At 37.6% G+C, this 24009-nt stretch overlaps 1 protein-coding gene and 2 pseudogenes across 2 annotated transcripts in view; 1 reads left to right on the top strand and 2 right to left on the bottom strand.

Annotated features, from left to right (window-relative positions):
* The window catches only part of E030030I06Rik (RIKEN cDNA E030030I06 gene), a 36221-nt gene extending 20317 nt beyond the window's left edge, over positions 1 to 15904 (top strand). The window contains exon 2 of one of the 2 annotated variants that reach the window (NM_001254744.1): positions 14606 to 15904. In NM_001254744.1, coding sequence (NP_001241673.1) covers positions 14606 to 14822 — 217 coding nt within the window. In that variant the 3' untranslated portion in view covers positions 14823 to 15904. Of the gene's footprint in view, positions 1 to 11097; positions 12783 to 14605 lie in introns of those variants that run through there. The other variant, XM_017313965.2, reaches the window with a different exon arrangement.
* Positions 3519 to 4458, bottom strand: Gm7678 (predicted gene 7678; annotated as a pseudogene).
* On the bottom strand, positions 15603 to 21814 carry Gm19791 (annotated as a pseudogene).
* Between the last annotated feature and the right edge of the window lie 2195 nt (positions 21815 to 24009).

Here is a 24009-nt window from a genome sequence, read left to right as displayed (position 1 = left end):
TCAGAGTAATTGTGGCTTAATGGAATGAGTTGGGTAGAGTACCTTCTATTTCTATTTTGTGGAATAGTTTGTGCAAAACTGGAATTAGATCTTCTTTGAAGGTCTGATAGAACTCTGCACTAAACCCACCTGGTCCTGGGCTTTTTTGGTTGGGAGACCATTAATGACTGCTTCTATTTCTTTAGGGGATATGGGACTATTTAGATCGTTAACTTGATCCTGGTTTAACTTTGGTTCCTGGTATCTGTCTAGAAATTTGTCCATTTCGTCCAGGTTTTCCAGTTTTGTTGAGTATATTCTTTTGTAAAAGGATCTGATGGTGTTTTGGATTTCTTCAGGGTTTGTTGTTATGTCTCCCTTTTCATTTCTGATTTTGTTAATTAGGATGCTGTCCCTGTGCCCTCTAGTGAGTTTGGCTAAAGGTTTATCTATCTTGTTGATTTTCTCAAAGAACCAGCTCCTCGTTTGGTTGATTCTTTGAATAGTTCTTCTTGTTTCCACTTGGTTGATTTCGCCCCTGAGTTTGATTATTTCCTGCCGTCTACTCCTCTTGGGTGAATTTGCTTCCTTTTTTTCTAGAGCTTTTAGGTGTGTTGTCAAGCTGCTAGTGTGTGTTCTCTCTAGTTTCTTTTTGGAGGCACTCAGAGCTATGAGTTTCCCTCTTAGAAATGCTTTCATAGTGTCCCATAAGTTTGGGTATGTTGTGGCTTCATTTTCATTAAACTCTAAAAAGTCTTTAATTTCTTTCTTTATTCTTTCCTTGACCAAGGTATCATTGAGAAGAGTGTTATTCAGTTTCCACGTGAATGTTGGCTTTCCATTATTTATGTTGTTATTGAAGATCAGCCTTAGTCCATGGTGGTCTGATAGGATGCATGGGACGATTTCAATATTTTTGTATCTGTTGAGGCCTGTTTTGTGACCAATTATATGGTCAATTTTGGAAAAGGTACCATGAGGTGCTGAGAAGAAGGTATATCCTTTTGTTTTAGGATAAAATGTTCTGTAGATATCTGTTAAGTCCATTTGTTTCATCACTTCTGTTAATTTCATTGTGTCCCTTTTTAGTTTCTGTTTCCACGATCTGTCCATTGATGAAAGTGGTATGTTGAAGTCTCCCACTATTATTATGTGAGGTGCAATATGAGCTTTGAGCTTTACTAAAGTTTCTTTAATGAATGTGGCTGCCCTTGCATTTGGAGCATAGATATTCAGAATTGAGAGTTCCTCTTGGAGGATTTTAACTTTGATGAGTATGAAGTGTCCCTCCTTGTCCTTTTTGATAACTTTGGGTTGGAAGTCGATTTTATTCGATATTAGAATTGCTACTCCAGCTTGTTTCTTCAGACCATTTGCTTGGAAAATTGTTTTCCAGCCTTTCACTCTGAGGTAGTGTCTGTCTTTTTCCCTGAGATGGGTTTCCTGTAAGCAGCAGAATGTTGGGTTCTTTTTATGTAGCCAGTCTGTTAGTCTATGTCTTTTTATTGGGGAATTGAGTCCATTGATATTAAGAGATATTAAGGAAAAGTAATTGTTGTTTCCTATTATTTTTGTTTTTAGAGTTGGCATTCTGTTTTTGTGGCTGTCTTCTTTTTGGTTTGTTGAGGGATTACTTTCTTTCTTTTTCTAGGGTGTGGTTTCTGTCCTTGTATTGGTTTTTTCTGTTATTATCCTTTGAAGGGCTGGATTCATGGAAAGATAATGTGTGAATTTGGTTTTGTTGTGGAAAACTTTGGTTTCTCCTTCTATGGTAATTGAGAGTTTGGCTGGGTATAGTAGCCTGGGCTGGCATTTGTGTTCTCTTAAGGTCTGTATAACATCTGTCCAAGGCTCTTCTGGCTTTCATAGTCTCTGGTGAAAAGTCTGGTGTAATTCTGATAGGCCTGCCTTTATATGTTACTTGACCTTTTTCCCTTACTGCTTTTAATATTCTATCTTTATTTAGTGCATTTGTTGTTTTGATTATTATGTGTCTGGAGGAATTTCTTTTCTGGTCCAGTCTATTTGGGGTTCTGTAGGCTTCTTGTATGTTCATGGGCATCTCTTTCTTTAGGTTTGGGAAGTTTTCTTCTATAATTTTGTTGAAGATATTTGCTGGCCCTTTAAGTTGAAAATCTTCATTCTCATCTACTACTATTATCTGTAGGTTTGGTCTTCTTATTGTGTCCTGGATTTCCTGGATGTTTTGAGTTAGGATCTTTTTGCATTTTGTATTTTCTTTGATTGTTTTGCCGATGTTCTCTATGGAATCTTCTGCATCTGAGATTCTCTCTTCCATCTCTGGTATTCTGTTGCTGATGTTTGCATCTATAGTTCCAGATTTCTTTCCTAGGTTTTCTATCTCCAGCGTTGCCTCACTTTGGGTTTTCTTTATAGTGTCTACTTCCCTTTTTAGGTCTTGGATGGTTTTATTCAATATCATTACCTGTTTGGTCGTGTTTTCTTGCAATACTTTAAGGGATTTTTGTGCTTCCTCTTTAATGTCTTCTACCTGTTTAGCAGTGTTCTTCTGTATTTCTTTAAGTGAGTTATTAAAGTCCTTCTTGATGTCCTCTACCATCATCATGAGATATGCTTTTAAATCTGGTCAAGTTTTTCGGGTGTGTTGGGGTGCCCAGGACTGGGTCAGGTGGGAGTGCTGTGTTCTGATGATGGTGAGTGGTCTTGGTTTCTGTTAGTAAGATTTTTACGTTTGCCTTTCGCCATCTGGTAATCTCTGGAGTTAGTTGTTGTATTTGTCTCTGGTTAGAACTTGTTCCTCAGGTGTTTATGTTAGCCTCTATCAGCAGACCTGGGAGACTAGGTCTCTCCTGAGTTTCAGTGTTCAGAGTAATCTCTGCAGGCAAGCTCTTCTCTTGCAGGGAAGGTGCCCAGATATCTGGTGTTCGAACCTGCCTCCTGGAAGAAGTTGTGATCCACTCACAGAGGTCTTAAGATCCCGTGGAGTGTCCTGTGTATACCTTACGGGTGTCTGCAGACTCCACCCCCAAGGTACCTCTGTGCTGGCATGGACCGGAAGGGACTTGTGCCCCTGATCAGGCCGGGTTTTCTGCTTCCCTAATTAATGCAGTATCAGGTCCTGTGCAATTGGATTGGAGCAGCAGCTGTGTTCCACTCACCAGAGGTCTTAAGATCCTGTGGCGGGTCTTGTGGGTAGCTGGCCGGTGTCAGCCGACTCTGCGCCCTAACTACCCTGGTGCTGGTCCTAAGCACTCAAATTAAAGTTTTAGTGGCACGACTTGGGCTATAAATCTTGCTTCTCTTTGATTGGAAACAGTATTCGTGTTAAAGTCCTCCAGGTGGGTAAGAAGAAAGACAAAGAAAGGCTGGAAGAAACACCTCAGCTACTGGTACTGCCCTCCAGATTCTACATTAAACTAACAAACTCTCACCATCTGGTCTACAAGGTGCCACGCAGTGCAGAGGAACACAGGACACGGGATACTTGCAAAGGCAGATGAGGCTGAAAGAACGGGTATACGTCTCTCAAGGAGGAGCAGGGATCCGCTGCAGCTTCAGACTTCTGTGTGGAAGGGGTAATCGTTGTGTTTGGCACAGCTCATCACCCTCCATTTCCTGCTGTAGCTGAGTAGAGTGGTCATGTCCTTGCTGCTCAGCTCAGAGTCAAAGACCTTAAAGTTCTCAGCAATGCTTGCTGGTGTCACAGACTTGGGCATCACTACCAAGTTCCTTTGAATGGGGAACCGGATCAGCACCTGGGTTGTAGTTTTATTGTACTTTGCTGCAATTGCCTTGATCCTGGGATTCTCCAGGAGAGAAGGGTCTTCAGGCTTGGCCCGGGGCCTGTCAGGAGAACCAAGGGAACTGTATGCTGTCACCACGATTCCTTTGCAGTCGCAGTACTCAATCAGCTTCTCCTGAGTTAGGTATGGGTCGGTGAACTTGATCTGGTTCACCGCAAGCTTATATTTTAAGCCAGGTTTGTTCAAGATACTCTCAATCTGAAGAGGGTTGAAGTTGGAGATACTAATTGCTCTTACCAAACCTTCATCCACAAGTTGTTCCATAGCGTCCAAGTGTCCACAAAATCGGTGTCACTAGGAATCACGTTTCCTAATGCATCCAGGGGGAAATACTTGGGCCCAGGCTTGAAGCCCCTGGGCCAGTGAGTAAGGCAGATTCAGGTAGCTCAGCTGCAGGTCACTCAGTGTCTTCTGGCAGGCTCCTTTCATCATGCTCTTGTCATGGAAACGTGCACTACAGCTTGCTGACCATGAAGAGATCCTGGAGCTTCACCACCTGCGCCTTAATCTTCTCTTGGAGGGCCACACCCACCTCCTTCTCATTCTGGCACACCTGGGTGCAGTCGATGTGACGATACCCCATGTCAAAAGCAACCTTCATATCCTTAGTCACCTAGCCAGGAGGGAACTTCCAGGTGCCCAGGCCCAGTGTGGGCATCTTGATGCCTTTGTTGAGTTCCAGATGGCTAGCCATGATTGCTGCAGGTTACATACCCAGACTGGCAAATGTGCTGCAGTATATGAATCTTAAAACCAAATTTTTAGTTCTCTAAAGATATTTGTTTGGATTGTGCATGGTGCACAGAGCAGTTAAGGATGAAATTTGCTCATTGTCTGGGTGAGTGAAAAACAACTGCCTTTTTCATGAGTTAGTTTGATCAATAATCAATTGTAATAAGTCTTCATCCATGCTATGTGGAGGATGGCATGATTAATTTTAAGGACTCTGTAACCAAAAAGATTTATTGGCTAATTTTAGTTGAAGTTTCAGCTGAAGACATTTTTATGTTTCATCCAGTTTCAGGGCTGTTCCCATGTGGCGGGATCAGCAATTCATGTTACCTGTCCTGTTTGGTCTTCTTAAAGTTTTCTTTCCTGTCTGTAGCCAAGATGTTCAGGGGGTCTTCCCCTATTATATCTGATACATATTACTTTGGAAGTGGTCCAAAACCTTTTCTCCTTCCTTTTTAATACAAATATAGAGCCTCTCTCCCAAAATAGCATGTCCTTGGTCTGGCAATTCTTCTCTGGCCTGTCCCAGAGCATTAGTAATATCATTAATACCTCCTAACTTATAGCAACCTTCATTTTGATGACTAAAACAACTCAAAGCTATTAAAAGAATTTTAACCAATTATTGTTATCTATTGAGATAGGGTTTCTATCTGTCTCCATGCCTTTGTTTCCTATATTTGATATCAAAGGTCTAGATTTCTTTATTTTTCCATGTATACTTAAAAACACTTAAAGTAATTATGACTATTTCTCCATTCTATTCCTCCCCTTCTATGTTCATATCTCTTTAGTATTATCTGTTGAGATTAGGTTTCTTTTTATCTCTGTGCCTTTATTTCCTATATTTGAGATCAAAGTACTGGATTTCTTTATTCTCCTATGTAACTTAAAAATACTTAAGACAACTACAACTATTTCTCCATTTTATCCTCAAAACAGTGCAATTTTCCTTTATTCCTCCTTTCTAAGGAGAATAGTATCTGTAGATATATAATTATAAGCCCTTTCTCTTTTTATAACTTGAACTAACATCCTTTCATATGTATTTAACTTCAGTAAATTTCCTTCTATATTTCTGTATAAGCTTATTCTTAGGCTTACCCTTCTTTCCTTAAAACAATGCAGTTTTCCTTCATTCCTCCCTTGTATGGAGATTAATATCTCTTTAAAACCACTTAAAGCATTTATTACTTAAAAACACTTAAAGCAATTTCCACTGTTTCTCCCTTCTATGCCTAAAATGATGCAATTTTTCTTTCCTTTCAAAAGACATTAGTATCTGTGGATATATAATTCTATCCCCTTTCTTCTTATATAATTTGGATTAACATCCTTTCCTATGCATTTAACTTGAATTAAATTCCCTCCTATTTTGTGATGAGCCTATTGTTAGGCTGGTTTCTGGATGAATGCCATGTTAAGGTATCCCAGAATTCCCAAGCATCCCAGAATTCTCAGTTGCTTGAGAAGCATTGACTTCTTAAATTTCCACCAACCTTTCCATTCCCATCTTACTCAAGCCTGCTCTGTTGGCCTTGACCTTCTCCCAGCAGGAACGTTCAGCATCCAGGGCTTAAGCTCTCTGCCAAGGAACCAATTCTCCCTGCCTCTTATCTTAAAGGGAGGGTATATGTTTTCCGTTCAGGAGTCGCCAATTAATTTTTGAAAATTAGTTCTTGCTCCATGTTTGGGATACAATCTGTTGTATTAATACTTATAAATGAATCCCAGCTCAGGGCTGCTACCTACCTCAATGGTTTATGTTCCCAAATGAGAGAGAGACACACACACAGCCTTTATATTTTAATATGCTTTAAGCAGCACAATAGCTGGGCAACTGCCTAGCCTCCCTGCTCTAGAATTTACCTCTGCCAATTATTCCAAGTAACGACTCACTAACTCCTCTCTGTTCCATCTTGGCTGTTCTTAACTCCAATTGGTCAGCAGTCTGAGCCATGTTTTCTTGACATTCACCTTGCTTTTCTACACCATGGCAGACACCCTCTTCTCCTGAAGCATGGCAGATCTCTTTTCTCTCCTGCCCTCCTATCCCAAGCTCAGGAATCCTAAACTTCCACCTCTGTCTGTCCTCTGCAACTATTGGCTGCTGGCATCTTCATTTACCAATCAGAGGCAATTGGGGGCAGGTTCTCAAAAGCTATGTGTATACCCTCTCATGCAAATAGTTTTGGAGGGAGAACATAATTAACATTCATAATACAACACCCTAATAGATTCCAGGGAGTTTCCATTGGATTAAGTTTCTACCTTGCCCCCGAATTGCCTTCAAATTCCAGTTCTCTCTCTCAGTACATTCTGCCTCTGTCCTCTACCCATCGGAACTCTTGTTTCCATCTTCAATGGCCCCCGATTCACATGCAATATCGATTCTATTTCCTCTTTCCATTGAGAAAGATGCATCCTCTCTTGATCCCTCCTTGCTACTTAGCCTCTCTGGGTCTGTGGACTGTAGCATACTTATCCTTTATTTTGCAGCTAATATGCACTCATAAGTGAGTACATAGCATGTTAGTCTTTCTGTGTCAAGGTTTCCTCACTCAAAATGATTTTTCTAGTCCTATCCATTTGCCTTCAGATTTTATTATGTCATTGTTTTTAACATCTCAGTAAGACCATTGGGTAAATTTACCAAACTTTTCTTTATTCTTTCCTTGTGTGGGAAATATCTAGGTTGTTTTCAGTTTCTGTTCCTGGCTATTATGAGTAACGCTATTATGAACATAGTTGAGCAAATGTCTTTGTGGTACAATGGAGTGTTTTTTAAGTATATGCCCAGGAGTGGTATTCCCAGGTCTTGAGGTGGATCTATTCCTAAATTTCCAAGAAACTGCCATATTTATTTCCAAAGTGACGGTACAGGTTTGCATTCCCACAAGCAATGGAGGATTGTTCCCATTGCCCCACGTCCTCACCAGCATTATCTGTCACTTGTGGTTTTGGTCTTACCCATTCTGACAGGTATAACATGAAATCTCAGAGTCATTTTAATTTATATTTTCCTGATGTTGGGAAATGGTAAGAATGTTGAATTTCTTCAAGTGCTTCTTGGCTCTTTGTGAAGCCACTGTGGAGAATTCTTTGATTAGATAGATCTGTACCTCATTTTCTAATTGGATAATTTTGTTTGTTGGTGTCTGTTCTTGAGTTCTTCATATATTTTGGCTATTAGTACTCTGTCAGATGTAGAGTGTGTAAAAATCTTTCCTCATTCTGTAGGCTGCTATTTTGTCCTGTTGACAATGACTTGTGTGCTGCAGAAGATTTTCAGTTTCATGAGGTCCCAGTTCTTAATTGTTGATCTTAGTACCTGAGCTGTTGGTGTTCTGTTCAGAAAGTTGTTTCTTATGGGAGGACTACTGATTTTTTTCAATTTATCTTGTATCCAGCCACTTCACTGAATGTGTTTACTAGCTGTAGGGGTGCCATGGTAGAGTGCTTGGGGTCACTTATGTATACTATCTTATCATCTGCAAATAGAGATATTTTGGCTTCTTCCTTTCCAATTTTCATCTCCTTTATCTCCTTCAGTCTTTTTATTGCTCTAGCTAGAACTTCAAGTTCTATTGACAGATATATAGAGAGTGAGCAGCCTTGATTTATTCCTGATTTCAGTGAAATTGCTTTGAATTTCTCCCCATTTAATTTGATGTTGACTATCAGCCTGCTATAAATTGCCTTCATTATGTTTTAGTATGTCCCTTTTATCCTTGATTTCTCCAACACTTTCAGCATGAAGGGGCTTTGGACTTTTTCAAAGACTTCTTCAGTATCTAATAAGATGACCATGTGGTTTTTTTTGCCCTTAACTTCATTTATGTGATGTGTTATATTGGCAGACTTTTATATGTTGAAACATCCCTACATCTCTGGGATGAAGCTTACTTGACTATGGTGGATGATGTTTTTGATGTATTCTTGAAATAAATTTGAAAGTATTTTATTGAGTATTTTTGCATCAATGTTCACAAGGAAAATTGGTCTGTAAAGATACTTTGCATCATTTAAAAATGTTTAATAAGAACTTTATTTTATTATATTTATAGTTGTACTAACAGATTTTTTCCAAACTGAAAAATATCAAAATAAAAAGAGAGACAAAAGCGAAAAGGCCTATTAACTTATCAACATGACAAAAGGACAGCGCTAAAAATCTGGGCAAAAAAACATGGCTAGAATGTTTCTAGAGGTGAGGAAATCAATTTAAAGAGTAACAACTTTAGAAACTGGAGGAAGAACTCTAGTCACAGATCTGAGGGAAAGGCAAATCAGGGTGTCATACTGTCTGTATCAGGAGAGCTGTGAATGAGGGAGACAAAGAGCCAGAGAGCTGAGCTGCTTAACAGGGGACCTTAGGAAGGTCTTTCTGCAGGAGAATATAACATGGACATTTAAATCATAAAAGTGTTTGAGATACTACTTATTTTTATTCCCAAGCTTAGAGAAATACAAATATTTAACAAATTCAAGTCCTTTAACAGCTTCTGTTGCTTAACCCTTGTAGTTAGCTTTGTGTATCCTTTTTATTAAGAATGAGCTATACATCCCATGTAAGTATAACTCGGGTTTTCTTTTTCTTCTATGAGGTTCCAAATTTTCATTAGGAGGATTTGTATCTCTTTTTCATGGTTTTTGAAACAAGATTGTGTAACCTTTCCTTTAAACACTTGTTTTTTTTTTTTTAAATTCTTGTCCAATTCAAACAACATTCTCCTCCACTCATCTTATGTCAAATGTATCCAATCATATAACAACTTAGCATAAAAAGAGAAAAATCACAGCAGAACCATCTGTAGCTTTGTATTTCAAAATCTCTCTTCTGGAAGTACAACTCTTGTAAAATTGTATTTGGACTCTCCCACTGGCTGAGTTTAATCATAAAATAGAAGAAATCAGGTTGTTTCAAGGATTGATTCTGACCCAAATATTCTAATGTGTCACTATGCAATCCATCACTCTCAGTCAGTATTCTAAACTGGAGACTATATAGTACTCAGAAACCATACCCAGGAACCAGTCAGTATGTTCTTTAAAAGAATGCTTAAAAACTATAGATGGATCTAGAAGAAGCCTTTATCATATAATAACATATTAAAATAATTTAGAGGTCACTGCCATTTGATAAATGTTGAGAATATTTCAAGATATTACATTTTTTCTTTACATAGTACAAAACACACTTTGTCAAGCTTGAGCAGAACTGCTGAAATTATTTCCTTTCACACAAATATATTATTATTAATATTATTATTAATATTATTATTATTATATCTCTTATACCATTGCCTCTATGACTTTTTACCTTAACTAAATAAAATTTGGTGTCTGTGAGTTATCTTTACTCATAGGTTAACAGTTGTATAAAGAGAGGTAAGCAAGAGATTTGAGAAAATTGTACAAACAAGAGCCAGCGACAAGTAGGATTAAGTAAAAATTTCTAATTGAAATTCTTTTCCCTGAAGGGGTAGGAGATCCCCCCCCCCATGGATAAGTTCTTCTCTCTAAAGTTGAATGCCAGTGTTACAGAGGAAAAAGTGGTGCTATTTCCCATCCTTATGCCTGCTGGAAAATTTCTCATTCGTTACATAGTGATTGGACTTCTTCCCTTCCCATCCTGAAACATGTACAGTCCTGCTGTTTGTGTTCTTTTTCCATTGGACATTGTGACGAGTGATTGCTGGTCTCCTTGAAGGTATCAGCTATCTGTCCATATCTCTGAAAGTTCCTCTGATTATCACTACTATGAAAGCAGGGCCTGTCCCTTACTACTTGTATATGTTGTTTGTCCACTGTGTCTGTTGGTTGCACAGCTACAGATTCAAAAATGGATTGGAAGTATCTGGAAAATCTTATACCTTTAATGACTCTGTATAGACTACTTCCATTTATTTTTTTCATCAAAGTATAATATAACAATTATTTGCCTCATGTATTGTATTGTATTGTATTGTATTGTATTGTATTGTATTGTATTGTATGTTATTAAAAGGCTGTCTTAGTTTGGATTTTATTGCTGTGAAGAGACACCATGACCAAGGCAACTCTTATAAAACATTTAATTGGAGCTGGCTTACAGTTTTAGAAGATTAGTCCATTATTATCATGGTGGGAAGCATGGCAATATCCAGGCAGACATGATGCTGGAGAAGGAGCTGAGAGTTCTACATTTTGATCCAAAGGTAGCAGGAGAATGTTTCACTTGGCATAGCTTAAGCTTATATGAGATCTCAAAGCCTGTCTCTACAATGATACACTTCCTCCAACAAGACACCTAATAGTGTCATTTCCACGGGTCAAGCGTTCAAAAACATAATTTTATGGGGAGAGTTTCTATTTAAACCACCAGATATGTTATTTAAAGAATCTAGGGTGAGATACCAGCAAGAGTGGTTCCACTTTAATTCCAGCATTAAGAAAATAAAGGCTGGTGGATCTCTGCAACTTGGAGGCCAACTTGTTGTACTGTGGCCTCCCCCAGCTTTGAGCAGGCTGGCTCAGACTTGTTCTGCCACTGTCAGCTAGACCACCTAGGGTAGAGTCTTCTGACCTAGATAGGTCTATTGTTCTGCCACCTCTGCAGGTTTTCTTCAAGATGCCACTACCCACAGAGAGACTGAACCTGTCTTCCTGAGGTGATCCTGAATAAGGAACAGCCTGGCGACAGAGTGACGAGAGCCTGGCGACAAAGTAACGAGAGCCTGGCATGATGGTGGATGGGCCTCCCCCTTTATAAGCTCAGACTCTTAAGTAAACTTTGGGCCTTGATCAGTATCTTTGTCTTGGTCTCAAATTTCTCTCACCATCTTTTTCCATACAGCCCCAGCCTCCCGTTCAGGAACCCGGTTCGTGTAGCTGTGAGCGGCTACAATGTACATATGGAGTTACCAGCCAGTCACTGTACACAGTGAAAGCCTTTCTCAATAAATATGTATTAATAAATAAAACTGAGGATGGTACATATATGTTACATGTAATTAGCATGTAACATGTTAATAATTAGCACACATGAATAACATACATACAATTAACATTAGGTGATATGTGTGCTGTTAGAGACACCCCACATTAAGCTCAAGATGCCTGGGACCCCTAATGACACTGCATTTTTTCTTCTATTCCTTTAAAAAAGGAGAAGAAAACTAAACAGAGAGTTCTTAAAAGATGAAATACAAATGAGTGAGAAATAGTTTTAAATTCTTCAATTCTAGAACACTCTCTATCAGAGACCCTGCAGCACAGATGCAGATCTACCCAAATCTCACAGTTGCTTGCTAGGAGCATCCACCTCCTCCTGGTCCATCTCCCTTTCTCTGGGACTCTTCAGATCACCACAGAGAATGTACTGGAATTGTAAGTGAGCAGAGTTTCAGAGCCCTGCCAACTGTTTGAATTGGAGCCTCCAGTTGCTTTCTCTATCTTGCCTTGAGACTCAAGCTTAAGTGTGATGAAATCCCAACATAGATGGGGGGGGGGGAATAAAACTGAAGTTTCTCCCCTAGTTAAGGAGTGATTGGTTACTGATAACTGCTGGGAGAAGAATGATCCGTTTTCTTTAAGAGTGTGGCCTCTGGTGGTTGACCATGAGGTACTAAAGGCCACACATTCCAGATCAACACAAACAGTACTTCATGAGTTTTTCAAATACAAGACACTGTGTTAGGTAGCTAGAGAAGAAGGAGTAGATCTGAAAGACATGATGGGGGAGGGGAATATAATCCAAATACATTGTATGAAATTCACAAAGAATTGATTTGTAAAATATTACATACCCTGAGCCACCAAAGAAATATAAATTATAATTTGAGATTTTTTCATCTTAACCCAGTCAAAATAGTTAAGATAAAACATGATAAATATTGTACTGATGTGGGGAAAGTATCTCCTCCTATGATATATATCATATGTATGTATATAATAAATATCTCATAACCTAGCTATACACTCATTCACTTTTCATTGCTGTTCTAGTCACAATAGTAAAGAAATGGAGATAGCCTCAATGAGCATCAAGGGATGAGTGGATAATAATAGCATTTACATGCACACAATGGAATATTATTAAGCTGTTAAGAAAAATAAAAATGTAATTTCACAGATAATAGAACTGGAAATAACCATTCTGACTGATGTAGCAGAGACTCAAAAGACAAATGTCACATGTTCTCTTTTACTTGTGGTTGTTAAATTTGAATCTTATATGTATGTCTCATTTGGAATGTTCATATATATTTGACTTTATACTTCCAATAAAATAGTTAAATCTGTTACCAACCACTCTACTCTGTCTCCAAGCCTTCCCCACTGTCAATTCTACAATGAAAATGATCTAGAAGTCAGCAAGTTCCCTTGTGCTCTCCTGTCAGTGATTGTAAGAAATACTTTGTTGTTTGATTCATTCCCCATTTACATTTATACTATTTACATGAAACTGCCTTGTCCTGTTTTCAGTTGACTTTTCTTTTAGAGTTTGATCAGAGTTTTACTCTGGGTTTCAAAACAGCTTTCCTGTTGTTGAACTATGACCAGTATTTTATGCTAAATTAGCTAATAACTATAGCTAGTATTATACTAATATTCTTGCTAAATATTTAGTAAGAATATTAAATTTTAAACCACCTTACTATCTTTGAACATCATGTACTGTAGAAAACCGATGACCTGAGGTATGTAACACAGCACCATATCTCATCATTTAAAAAATTCTACACTCATGGTAAAGTGTAGTTGACACATTCATATGAATTTTGGATGATTGTATTTGTATATATGTATATCAAAAAATAATTCATCTAAGACTCTCATTATATATATTACCACAATTTTTTCAGCAAGAACACTCAAGATCTACTCTTTTAGATGTTTTGTAAGTTCTAATTATAGTAATCATTTTATACAATAGGTCTCATGGCTTACTATTCCACTGAATTGAAATTTTGTAACAGTTTACTAAAATCACCTCATTTCCTGATGCACCTTTTCCTATGACCACAGCAGTGTGGCTACCTAATATATAATCCACAAGAAATGAAGGTTAAAGAGATGGCTTAGCAGTTAAAAGCACTTGCTGCTCTTCCAGAGGATCCAAGTTTGGCTTGCATCAGCCAGTTCTGTATGGTGAAAAAGTTTGTTACCACGTCCAAGAAATCTTGCATTGTGCTTCATCGTTTAGCTCTTTATACACCTTATTTATTATTCATAAATTATTCCAATACTACATAATTATGTAAGTTATCAATTTGTTATAATGAAGTGTACCTGATTTCATGATAAAAATTAAATTCTCAGCAACTCTAGAACTGTCATAGATATTTAAATTGTTCATGATGTAGAGTTTGACCATTCTTACATGAAAATTACATATTTATAAAACTCATATTGTAGGAAAAAAACAAGTTTTATCTCAACCCAAATTACAAATTACCAACTTCTCTTTCAAACTTTTAAAAAGACATTCCGGCATGCCTTTAATCCCAGCACTTGGGAGGCAGAGGCAGGTGGATTTCTGAGTTCGAGGCCAGCCTGGTCTCAGAGTGAGTTCCAGGACAGCCAGGGCTACACAGAGAAACCCTGTCTCAGAAAAAAAAAAAAAAAGGCATTCCATCTTGATACAATAATACACATAGAAATGGCTCCAGGCTATAATTGTGTATTACTTTTTTTCTAATTAACTGATCAAGATATTTAGAATAAATTTTTATGAAATAATTTGTTTTCATTTTTTATCCTACTCTTTTTTGGTATTTTTGGGTAAAATCCTTATATAGAATACATGTGTATTATCTTTAAGAAAAAATAACAATGCACTTTATAAACATCCACATAAAGTATATGAACTTGCAAAATAATTTATTAAAAGCTGCTTCAAACTGTATAGCCAGCCTTCCCATAAGCAATTGATAAAATTTAAAGATTTACTTTACAAATGACAAATTAAAAAGCCATTGAGAAATGCCTACTATGTGGTTTTCATGACAATTAGGGTGAAACAATGTAATTGTATTATAAATTAAGTAATTGTCTTAGCACTTAATAAATATTTCTGAATGTACTAACACTAATACAAGTATTTTAACATTTTTTCTAAGCAGAGCATTCATATTGGTTAATTCTTGCGCGCACTGGACTCGACCAGCAAGAACGACGCTGCAACAGGATCCTTCTGCACACGTTTATTGGGAGAGCTTGATTGCAGAGGCGAAAAGACCCCGAGCCCAGAACTGGTGCTGCTTTTATAGGCCTAGGAGAGGCGTGTCTCACACCTGGATTGGTTATGCACTACGCCTCATTTGCATGTTCCTCATCTGATTGGCTACTCTCTCTCAGTACCTTACAGAACCTCATTATCATACCTCATTTGCATGTCTCACATCTGATTGGTTATACTCTCAGTACCTTACAGAACCTCATTATCATGCCCGGGCCAAGCAGTGTCTTTGCAAAAAAACTTTACTGCATATGTACACATTGGTTGTTTGTCCAAACTTATGCGTGGTGGCCAGCAGTAGTCAGTGCCACTCTGCAATGGCACATGTGGCTTCCCACAGTTAATAGTATCCAACATTAATCATTGCCTAGCCTGATTATAATAAACACAAATAACAAGAAATGTTTTACAAGAACATGTAATAAAAAGTCTTGCGCGCGCCCGACTTGCCAGCAAGAACGACGCTGCAACAGGATCCTTCCGCACACATTTACTGGGAGAGCTTAACTGCAGAGGTGAAGTGACCCCAAGCCCAGAACTGGTGCTGCTTATATAGGCCTAAGAGAGGCATGTCTCACACCTGGATTGGTTATGCATGGGTTATGCTTACCACCTCATTTACATGCCTACATCTGATTGGTTAACTTGTCTCTCATCTGATTGGTTAACTTGTCTCTCATCTGATTGGTTAATTCTCAAAACCTCATCTTGGCAAGAAAAACTTTACTGCCTATGTATGCGTGGTGGCCAGTGGTAGCCAGCGCCACCCGGCAACGGCACATGTGCCTTCCCACAAAAAAGGATGAACTTTGTACAGTGAATGAGTTAGAGGAAGAGGCTCTAATTTGTTAACTACTTTGAATGTCTATATGCTTTCACTTTTAAATAAAAATGTTGCTGAATAGGTTTCCCAATGTCCCCTTTACATTCTTACCTCAGGTATAGATAAAGGAGTTGAGAGTAGGAATCACTACTCTATAGAAAAGAGACATGAACTTCGGCAATGGTGGTGTGTGTTGAGATACATACTAATGGCTGAACCATAGAACAAGAGAACTACACTGAGATGAGAGGAGCTTGTCCCAAAGTCCTTTTCCCTTCCCTCTGAAGATTTTATTTAAAATATAGCATGTTTATATAAAATACTACCAGAGGAGGCAAGAATTAAACACAGAGCAACAGCTAAAAGAAAAATGCTTACCAAAGAGAAAGCAAGCCCATTCATTTCTTTTTCACCACATCTAGTTTTTATTAGAACTAGAATCTGACACATCAAGTGATCCAGTTTATTGTGGCCACACATTGGCAATTGCAATGTCACAGTGGGTTCTGATACAGCATGGGGAATTCCTTTCAGCCCGATTTGGTCATTAACAGGAGGCAGTGATGCCAGTGTATGAGGAGAGTTTGTCTGGAGCCATCTAGAATAGGCTATGGCTAGCAGGAGGCCTTCATGGAGGTGGTCCACTGCCTTTGCATTGTCTGTGGTGGATGAGCTCGATGAAGTAAGTTCCCAAAGAAACTTTATCTCAGGATTGCTTCTTGAAGCTGATATGCATTTTCCGTCATTATCAAATTAATATACTAATCCCTGGGAATTAGCCGACCCTATTGGACAGATTTCTGCAGATCAACAAAGATATACTGCCTTGTAGTGACACTATACAGTCAAATAGATGATTTCTTAATTCTTAATAAAGATCCTATAGCAGTTCCTAAAATTACACTAATAATTATTATGTTTTTATAATAGGACTGCTATTAAAGCCTCTCTCATATGAAACTGCAATTAGAACTCTGCAATCCTTCAAGTGTCAAGAGTTAATTGCTTTGGAAATAGAAATCAGGCATTTACAACTTTGAACATATACCAAGAGGTTGTTAAACAATTAACCAAAGGTCATAAAAGGGAACTAATGATTTATTGTGAGTGCAAAGACAGAAGATAAAATATTGACTGGGTTTATCTACACAAAACCTCAGTGCCAAATGAGATACAAAAAAGATATGATCTTTAACTCCCCATGAACCCCTGAAGCCAGTGACAGAAAATTATTATTTAGCCAGATAGTTAATCTTAAGGGATATACATGTAAAACATCTGTATTATAAACTTCTTATACAATTTATGATTTGAGTTTTTATTTGAACTTTTGAAAAAATGATCTTGGAAAAACCATGTGATCTATCCCCCTAGAAAAGGTACGAAAACTATGAATGTTTACATCACATGACATAACATCAGAGTAGGAGGAGGACGCAAGGTTAGAAGGAGAAGGAGAGAACAAAATTAGGAGGAATAAGGAGAAAGACAGCAGAGTAGAGTAACTTAAAATTAAGTGAGTAATTTAGAAACTAAGAGAGAATATATTCTAATAGATTTCTCCCATTTTACTTTCCCTTAAAAATAAAGAGGACGTTAGGACAGGAGCAGAAGAAGAGAACAATATGCAAAGAGCAGAGGGAAGGAGGGACAAAGAAGCTGCAAAAAAAGCAGAAAGAGCAGTGGGCTTCTCCTTACCATGGGACAGAACAGGTCTTTTCTTAACAAGGCAGGCCTCAGTCTTACTAAAAAGGGCAAAGTTTTTTTTTTCTTATAGACTTGGGTTTAATTAATTTAGCAATTAAAGGTAGAAGTTTTTCCTTTCTCTATGCAATAAAGATTGGAACTCATTTTTCATCCAGAATGAGTGAGTTCTTTCTGCACTGGTGTTTGGACCTCTGCTCCATATGCTTAGATAAGTATGTATGTATGTGTGTAAGTATGTATGTATGTGTGTACGTATGTATGTATGTGTGTATGTATGTAAGCTGATTAGATAAACTGTTGGGCTCAACAAATAGGTATGAATGTTATTATGAAAATATGTGTGTTTATGCATATTCGCAAGTGTAAATTTTTTCCTTATGCAAGCATGACTCTCTTCTGGCCCAATAAAAGTTTCTTGCTCCCTAGCACCTGCGAAGCTAAAGGCGAGGCTTCTGGACAAAGAGAAAGGAGCCCTCGCAATGAATCCTTTACTCAGTCCTCTGCTGTTAAGAGATGTGTTCATTTGACCAGAGGCCTGTAGATTCTGGCTTCACAGTAACTTAAAGTCAAGATAGGTAAACACTATTATTAATTAAAAAAAGCAATTTCAATCCATCACAAGACCAAGTCTTGCCCCCACTGATGCTCAGCTACCATCAAGAAAGAACTAGAACTCCAGAGCTGGCCTTCGACAAGGTGTAGTACAGAAATCTGCAGATGTCCACATAGCAAGCGTACAGAGGACATAAGAACCAGGAGGATACCCTCTGTACCCCCAATTGTGTGGAACAAATAAAGCTGAGCTACGCATCCCATGAAGCTGATGGTCTTTGTGGGAGGCACCAGGTCAGTTAGCATCTGAGGCACGATGCTTGTGGTGTAGCACATGTCCAGAAAGGAGAGGTTGGTGAGGAAGAAATACCTGGAGCTGTGGAATCATGGGTCTAAGGAAGACAGGAGAATGATGGTAATCTTCCCAGTCATCGCTCTGGGCTATGTTTCCACAAGAAGAATGAAGGGAGTCCCAGCCAAGAACTGTCTGCAAACCTGAGTAGAATAAACTCCTCTGGGTGACCCTTATTGACTGCCGTACTCTTCAGTCTGATTCGCCTGTAGTAAAGAAGTGTCAAGAAAGTTAGTGTTAGAGGAATAGCAAAGCCTCATGACTCATTGGTTATAACTATAGAAACCAGGGTGGCATTCTGAATCTGATGCTTAGGAGATAACACAGTCTGCCAAATAAGAGGACCTGGGGTTTATCTTTAGTTCTCAGGTAAAAGTCTGGTCATTTTTTGAAGCTTGCTGGCCAGCTAGTGTAGCAGAATTGGTGAGCTCTAGATTTGGTGGGAGACACAGTCTTGAAACATACAGTAGAAAACAAATATAGAAAAATTGGACATATACTCTGTATTTTATATACACAACACACCCAAAGCACAGAAACATGTATGCACACCTGCTCCTACACATGCACGCTCATTCATTCACACAAATAAAATAATCTGGCAACTGGTGATTTAACTTTTATTTATGATACTAATCTTTAAAGGAAGTGTCCAACTATCTGACAGTACATGTGACATAAATTTGAGGAACTAACTTTAATTGCAGTGCTGAAGGAATCACTGAAATATCATAGAAACATGTCCAGGAATCAGTCAGAGAAGTTGTTAGAAAGAACTCTGAGTATGGAAGGTTGGCCTGTCAAGTTCTATCTCCTGAGCTGAATCATTAAATCTTCTGTATGGGTAGTGAGTACATTTGTGATCTAAATAAACCTCCTCTATATACTTGAGATTGAGCAAAGTAGTTTAAACACTGTTATCATGAAGAAAATATCTAATAAAAAATCAATAAGTTGATAAAAATATATCTAGGAAATATAAAATTATTTCTTCATGTTGGTAAAGTTATCAACAGCCCCATATTTAGAAGCCAAATGAGTTCGCCTCAATTACAATGTTCCTTTTGCATTTATGTGCTTTTTTAAAATATCCATTTAGTATAAGTTTGTCATTCAGTAGTTCCTGATAAATTATAGTTAAATCATCTGTCTTGTATAGATATATCTTTATCAATTGAAATCAATGCTTTCTTTTAATACAAAAACTTTGGTCAACTATCAGGGACATAGATTTTTTTGTTATTCATATTGATATTGTCAATATATTTTTCAACTCCAAGAATTTTTGTCAGCAGGTCTCTTGATTCAGACAAAGTGACATTCAAATATCAATAATTTTATATTTCCTAGATGTATTTCTTCCTTTACTTTGTAGCTAAAGTAAATGCAGATATAACAAAATCGTACAACAGAGTAAAAGAATGCTTAAAAACTATAGATGGATCTAGAAGAAGCCTTTATCATATAATAACATATTAAAATAATTTAGAGGTCACTGCCATTTGATAAATGATGAGATATTTCAAGATATTACATTTTTTCTTTACATAGTACAAAGCACACTTTGTCAAGCTTGAGCAAAACTGCTGAAATTATTTCCTTTCACACAAATATATTATTATTAATATTATTATTATATCTCTTATACCATTGCCTCTATGACTTTTTACCTTAACTAAATAAAACAATTTGGTGTCTGTGAGTTATCTTTACTCATAGGTTAACAGTTGTATAAAGAGAGGTTAGCAAGAGATTTGAGAAAATTGTACAAACAAGAGCCAGCGGCAAGTAGGATTAAGTAAAAATTTCTAATTGAAATTCTTTTCCCTGAAGGGGTAGGAGATCCCCCCCCCCCCATGGATAAGTTCTTCTCTCTAAAGTTGAATGCCAGTGTTACAGAGGAAAAAGTGGTGCTATTTCCCATCCTTATGCCTGCTGGAAAATTTCTCATTCGTTACATAGTGATTGGACTTCTTCCCTTCCCATCCTGAAACATGTACAGTCCTGCTGTTTGTGTTCTTTTTCCATTGGACATTGTGATGAGTGATTGCTGGTCTCCTTGAAGGTATCAGCTATCTGTCCATATCTCTGAAAGTTCCTCTGATTATCACTACTATGAAAGCAGGGCCTGTCCCTTACTACTTGTATATGTTGTTTGTCCACTGTGTCTGTTGGTTGCACAGCTACAGATTCAAAAATGGATTGGAAGTATCTGGAAAATCTTATACCTTTAATGACTCTGTATAGACTACTTCCATTTATTTTTTTCATCAAAGTATAATATAACAATTATTTGCCTCATGTATTGTATTGTATTGTATTGTATTGTATTGTATGTTATTAAAAGGCTGTCTTAGTTTGGATTTTATTGCTGTGAAGAGACACCATGACCAAGGCAACTCTTATAAAACATTTAATTGGATCTGGCTTACAGTTTTAGAGGATTAGTCCATTATTATCATGCTGGGAAGCATGGCAATATCCAGGCAGACATGATGCTGGAGAAGGAGCTGAGAGTTCTACATTTTGATCCAAAGGTAGCAGGAGAATGTTTCACTTGGCATAGCTTAAGCTTATATGAAATCTCAAAGCCTGTCTCTACAATGATACACTTCCTCCAACAAGACACCTAATAGTGTCATTTCCATGGGTCAAGCATTCAAAAACATAATTCTATGGGGACAGTTTCTATTTAAACCACCAGATATGTTATTTAAAGAATCTAGGGTGAGATACCAGCAAGAGTGGTTCCACTTTAATTCCAACATTAAGGAAAAAAAAGCTGGTGGATCTCTGCAACTTGGAGGCCAACTTGTTGTACTGTGGCCTCCCCCAGCCTTGAGCAGGCTGGCTCAGACTTGTTCTGCCACTGTCAGCTAGACCACCTAGGGTAGAGTCTTCTGACCTAGATAGGTCTATTGTTCTGCCACCTCTGCAGGTTTTCTTCAAGATGCCACTACCCGCGGAGAGACTGAACCTGTCTTCCTGAGGTGATCCTGAATAAGGAACAGCCTGGCGACAGAGTGACGAGAGCCTGGCGACAAAGTAACGAGAGCCTGGCATGATGGTGGATGGGCCTCCCCCTTTATAAGCTCAGACTCTTAAGTAAACTTTGGGCCTTGATCAGTATCTTTGTCTTGGTCTCAAATTTCTCTCACCATCTTTTTCCATACAGCCCCAGCCTCCCGTTCAGGAACCCGGTTCGTGTAGCTGTGAGCAGCTACAATGTACATATGGAGTTACCAACCAGTCACTCTACACAGTGAAAGCCTTTCTCAATAAATATGTATTAATAAATAAAACTGAGGGTGGTACATATATGTTACATGTAATTAGCATGTAACATGTTAATAATTAGCACACATGAATAACATACATACAATTAACATTAGGTGATACGTGTGCTGTTAGAGACACCCCACATTAAGCTCAAGATGCCTGGGACCCCTAATGACACTGCATTTTTTCTTCTATTCCTTTAAAAAAAGGAGAAGAAAACTAAACAGAGAGTTCTTAAAAGATGAAATACAAATGAGTGAGAAATAGTTTTAAATTCTTCAATTCTAGAATACTCTCTACCAGAGACCCTGCAGCACAGATGCAGATCTACCCAAATCTCACAGTTGCTTGCTAGGAGCATCCACCTCCTCCTGGTCCATCTCCCTTTCTCTGGGACTCTTCAGATCACCATAGAGAATGTACTGGAATTGTAAGTGAGCAGAGTTTCAGAGCCCTGCCAACTGTTTGAATTGGAGCCTCCAGTTGCTTTCTCTATCTTGCCTTGAGACTCAAGCTTAAGTGTGATGAAATCCCAACATGGATGGGGGGAATAAAACTGTAGTTTCTCCCCTAGTTAAGGAGTGATTGGTTACTGATAACTGCTGAGAGAAGAATGGTCTGTTTTCTTTAAGAGTGTAGCCTCTGATGGTTGACCATGAGGTACTAAAGGCCACACATTCCAGATCAACACAAACAGTACTTCATGAGTTTTTCAAATACAAGCCACTGTGTTAGGTAGCTAGAGAAGAAGGAGTAGATCTGAAAGACATGATAGGGGAGGGGAATATAATCCAAATACATTATATGAAATTCACAAAGAACTGATTTGTAAAATATTACACACCCTGAGCTACCAAAGAAATATAAATTATAATTTGAGATTTTTTCATCTTAACCCAGTCAAAATAGTTAAGATAAAACATGATAAATATTGTACTGATGTGGGGAAAGTATCTCCTTCTATGATATATATCATATGTATGTATATAATAAATATCTCATAACCTAGCTATACACTCATCCACTTTTCATTGCTGTTCTAGTCACAATAGTAAAGAAATGGAGATAGCCTCAATGAGCATCAAGGGATGAGTGGATAATAATAGCATTTACATGCACACAATGGAATATTATTAAGCTGTTAAGAAAAATAAAAATGTAATTTCACAGATAATAGAACCGGAAATAACCATTCTGACTGATGTAGCAGAGACTCAAAAGACAAATGTCACATGTTCTCTTTTACTTGTGGTTGTTAAATTTGAATCTTATATGTATGTCTCATTTGGAATGTTCATATATATTTGACTTTATACTTCCAATAAAATAGTTAAATCTGTTACCAACCACTCTACTCTGTCTCCAAGCCTTCCCCACTGTCAATTCTACAATGAAAATGATCTAGAAGTCAGCAAGTTCCCTTGTGCTCTCCTGTCAGTGATTATAAGAAATACTTTGTTGTTTGATTCATTCCCCATTTACATTTATACTATTTACATGAAACTGCCTTGTCCTGTTTTCAGTTGACTTTTCTTTTAGAGTTTGATCAGAGTTTTACTCTGGGTTTCAAAACAGCTTTCCTGTTGTTGAACTATGACCAGTATTTTATGCTAAATTAGCTAATAACTATAGCTAGTATTATACTAATATTCTTGCTAAATATTTAGTAAGAATATTAAATTTTAAACCACCTTACTATCTTTGAACATCATGTACTGTAGAAAACCGATGACCTGAGGTATGTAACACAGCACCATATCTCATCATTTAAAAAATTCTACACTCATGGTAAAGTGTAGTTGACACATTCATATAAATTTTGGATGATTGTATTTGTATATATGTATATCAAAAAATAATTTATCTAAGACTCTCATTATATATATTACCACAATTTTTTCAGCAAGAACACTCAAGATCTACTCTTTTAGATGTTTTGTAAGTTCTAATTATAGTAATCATTCTATACAATAGGTCTCATGGCTTACTATTCCACTGAATTGAAATTTTGTAACAGTTTACTAAAATCCCCTCATTTCCTGATGGGTGCACCTTTTCCTATGACCACAGCAGTGTGGCTACCTAATATATAATCCACAGGAAATGAAGGTTAAAGAGATGGCTTAGCAGTTAAAAGCACTTGCTGCTCTTCCAGAGGATCCAAGTTTGGCTTGCATCAGCCAGTTCTGTATGGTGAAAAAGTTTGTTACCACGTCCAAGAAATCTTGCATTGTGCTTCATCGTTTAGCTCTTTATTATACACCTCATTTATTATTCATAAATTATTCCAATACTACATAATTATGTAAGTTATCAATTTGTTATAATGAAGTGTACCTGATTTCATGATAAAAATTAAATTCTCAGCAACTCTAGAACTGTCATAGATATTTAAATTGTTCATGATGTAGAGTTTGACCATTCTTACATGAAAATTACATATTTATAAAACTCATATTATAGGAAAAAAAACAAGTTTTATCTCAACCCAAATTACAAATTACCAACTCTTTCAAACTTTTAAAAAGACATTCCGGCATGCCTTTAATCCCAGCACTTGGGAGGCAGAGGCAGG

The sequence above is a fragment of the Mus musculus genome, chromosome 10, assembly GCF_000001635.26.
Source record: "Mus musculus strain C57BL/6J chromosome 10, GRCm38.p6 C57BL/6J".
Lineage (NCBI taxonomy): Eukaryota > Metazoa > Chordata > Mammalia > Rodentia > Muridae > Mus > Mus musculus.
The sequence above is the reverse complement of the archived record's forward strand: the minus strand, read 5'-3'. Positions and strand labels throughout refer to the sequence as shown.